The following is a 3656-nucleotide window of genomic DNA, read 5'->3' as shown; positions in this document are numbered from 1 at the left end:
TACTCTTCTAAGGATTCACTTGATCTATCTTGTCTATACCTGACATATGCTTCCTTTTTCTTATCCAAACCCTCAATTTCTTTAGTCATCCAGCATTCCCTATACTTTCAAGCCTTCCCTTTCACCCTGACAGGAATATACTTTCTCTGGATTCTCATTTTCTCATTTCTGAAGGCTTCCCACTTTCCAGCCGTCCCTTTACCTGCGAGCATCTGCCTCCAATCAGCTTTCGAAAGTTCTTGCCTAATACTGTCAAAATTGGCCTTTCTCCAATTTAGAACTTCAACTTTTAGATCTGGTCTAACCTTTTCCATCACGATTTTAAAACGAATAGAATTATGGTCGCTGGCCCCAAAGTGCTCCCCCACGACACCTCAGACACCTGCCTTATTTCCCAAGAGTAGGTCAAGTTTGCAGAATGTTTCCAACATAAACAGTGTAGAATAAATTGTTCTACTGTCTTCAGTTTAAATTAGCCATGATTAACAATTTGGTCAGAATCTGATGTGTTTGATTTGCCTTTCATATCAATGTTTTGAAAAAAACAGAAAGGGATAGCCTGAAAAAAACTACAGATCAGTTAGCCTGACACGTGTGGTGGGGAAACGTTTGGAGGGTCAATTTTTAATCATCACTGAGAAAGACATGATTCAGTCAAGGATAGCCAGCACCAAAGGAAGATTGTGACTTATCTGGTTGATTTTTTTTGAGGAAGGACATGAATGTGTAATGTCATCTACCATTTCAGTAGTTATTCTGACAATGTTCACATGTTCCACCGATGAGAAAAATAAAAATCATGGGATCCAAATGAACATAGCGAGTCTGGATTCAAAGTTGGTTCGGTACAGGGAAGCAAAAGGAAATGATTGATGTTATTTCTTTGACTGGAAGGCCTTTTCTAATGAGGATCTGCAGGACTCTACCGAATCTCTCCCTTTTTTATTATATATTAAATGACTGGACTTAAATGAATATTGACAGGAAAAAGTTTGTTTGCCCAATGAGTTGGAAAGCTGCAGATTTACTGCAAGACATTAATGCATTGGTCTGGTGGGCAGAAGTGAGGCAAATGACATTGAATATTCAGAGGTATGATTAAGGAGAGCAAACAAAGCATTGAATATACAATAAATGGTGGGATGAGGAGAATTTAGAAGAACTGAGGGACCTTGATGTACTTATTTACATGCTGTGAAGATAGCAGGGCAAGTAGATAACATGATTTAAGTAGGCTCCTCATTTTCCTGTTTATAGCTGAACCATTGAACACAAGAACTGGGAGATTATGCACGAATTTTATAGAAAAACGGCTAAATTTACTGCAAGAGTATTGTTTTGGTCATTACATGGTAGCAAGGATATAACTGCACCAAAGAAGAAACCTTATTTATGAAGATTTTGCCAGACTGATTGGATAGGTTTATGTTCTTTTCTTTGCATTAGAGAAGGCTGAGAGCAAATTTGATTGACATGTTTAACTTCTGAGGAGCTTAGATACAAAGAATAAGAAGAATTAGGAAAGGTTTGCAGGTATATGGACCAGGAGCAGGCAGGCCAAACTAGTTTAGTTCAGAATTATGTTCCGCATGGACTGGTTGGACTGAAGGCTCTGTTTCCATAGGATGCTGTATGACACTGCCACCTGTTTCCTCAAAAAGAAGTAAATAAAGTAAAAAGGTTCAAAGCAATTGGTAGGATAAGAGGACATTTTCTCTCTAGAGTGGTACAGCCAAAGCCCTCAGCATATTTTTAAAAATCTATTTGAGTACTTGAAGCATCATAACCTATAACACTCTAGTCCAAGTGGTAGAAACTGGAATTAAGCAGAATAGCTGTTTCTTACCCAGTACAGATACGCTGTACATTCCTCCAATCCTACCCAAACGGCTAAGTCATGTTCTGCATTTTGCCAGGAAGAATAGATGAGCTGAATATTAGTTAAATGGTGAAAGACTGCAGAAAGCTGTAGCAGTGAGGAATTTGGAGATCCTAGTGCATCAGTCACACACTGCTAGCATTAAGCAATGCAGTTGACTTTTAACTGCCCTCTGGACAACTAGGGATGGGCAATAAATGGTCACCTAGCCAGCAATACCCACATGGCCCTTATTCTAAAGGAGATTGGACTATTATAAGGAGATCTTGCTAAAACTGTACAAGGTACTAAGCAGACCAGAATACTGTGAATAGTTTTGCTCCCTTTACCTAAGGAAAGATATACTGGTGACAGTTGAGAGAATACCAATTCTGCTGCAATGTTTAATGGTCTTATGACCTCTGTGCTGTCTCAATTTTAGACTTGAATTTCCAATCCAAATTTCTCCTTTTCACACTTCGTTTTGCAATGCTCCCTGAAAACTTATTCTGACATTCAATTCTATTGAAGATGTAATAAAAGTGCAAATGATTTCAACATGATATTCATAAAAAATATATAAAGTTTCTAAATCATATCTGTACAGATTTCACAGAGAAAAAGATCCAAATAACATATGGGTTTTTTGACATTTCTCAGAGCTTCTCTACTGTTGTAAAAAACAATGGTATTTTTTACTTATACAGGAAACTAAGGATGTTCATTTTGAGGCACCACAAGGGGCTGACATTTTAATGGTGCCTAGTTATACTTTATCAGGAGGACCTTAGTCTGTGGTTATTGAATGTAGGCAGATGTTGACAGATCAGAGACCAAGCCTCTGAGGAACAAAAACAGAAATTGCTGGGGCACAACTCAGCAAGTTTGGCACCATCTGTAGAGAGGAAGAGAGTTCACATTTTGAGTTCAGTAACCACTCTTCAGAACATTTCCTCATTTCAAAAGTTTACTTTATTCATAAAAAAACACTTTATACACATACATTGTCACTAGAGCAATTCGATTCTGTGCACAGTCTTTACGTATACAGGACAAAAATAAACCCAAGGCATTCCCTACTTATAAAAGACTACATTTAGATATATTTGAGGTGTCGGGGGGGGGCTAATAACTGAACAGGACCCCCATTCAACTTGAGAAGTAAGAGCTCACATTAGTCTTCTCCCTCACCACGTTGGCAGCAGGGGGCGGAGCTGACCTGTGACCCTCTCCCAGGGGTGTTCCATTAAGGGGTGAAACTCACCTATGACCTAATTCCTGGGGGTGGGGTCTGTACTGAGGGGGCGCGTCTGACCCATGACCCGTCCCATAGAGGGGCGGGGTTTGTACTAAGGGGCGGGACTGAGCCTTGACAGCCCCCCGGGAGGTGGGGTTTGTACCCGGCGGGCGTGCCTGACCTATGACCCAGGCACGGGGCGGGGTCTGTCGCGGCGCGCGTGTCTGTGTCTGTGTGGAGGGAGACGGTCAGGAAGATGGCGGGTGGCAGCGGGCAGACCGTGCGCTGGGAGGGAGCCGGCTACCTGCGGATGAGGCTGTCGCTGGCGGTACTGAGCGGCCGCACCGTGTGTATCACCGGGATAAGGAGCCTGGAACTGAACCCGGGGCTGCAGGGTGAGCCAGAGCGGGGCCCGCTGTTTGGGGACAAGGAAATCCCGTCCCTCACCCACCACCACCGCACCCCCACGCCCAGGTTCTTGTTCCCCCACTCCCTGGGCTCTCCCCCCATCCTGCCCCATGGGCTCTTGTTCCCCCCACGACCTGGGCTCTTGTCACCTCC

The 3656-nt window shown here is 42.8% G+C and overlaps 1 protein-coding gene across 1 annotated transcript in view; it reads left to right on the top strand.

The window, feature by feature from the left end:
• The first annotated feature begins 3291 nt into the window (after positions 1-3291).
• Positions 3292-3656, top strand: part of rcl1 (RNA terminal phosphate cyclase-like 1) — a 27010-nt gene continuing 26645 nt past the window's right edge. The window contains exon 1 of the mRNA XM_043720844.1: positions 3292-3490. Within this exon, the coding sequence (XP_043576779.1) occupies positions 3352-3490 (139 nt within the window). The 5' untranslated portion in view covers positions 3292-3351. The remainder of the gene's footprint in view (positions 3491-3656) is intronic.

Source organism: Chiloscyllium plagiosum, chromosome 2, assembly GCF_004010195.1.
Source record: "Chiloscyllium plagiosum isolate BGI_BamShark_2017 chromosome 2, ASM401019v2, whole genome shotgun sequence".
NCBI classification, from domain to species: Eukaryota; Metazoa; Chordata; class Chondrichthyes; order Orectolobiformes; family Hemiscylliidae; genus Chiloscyllium; species Chiloscyllium plagiosum.
Note: the sequence above shows the minus strand (reverse complement) of the source record. Positions and strands in the feature narration are given on the sequence as shown.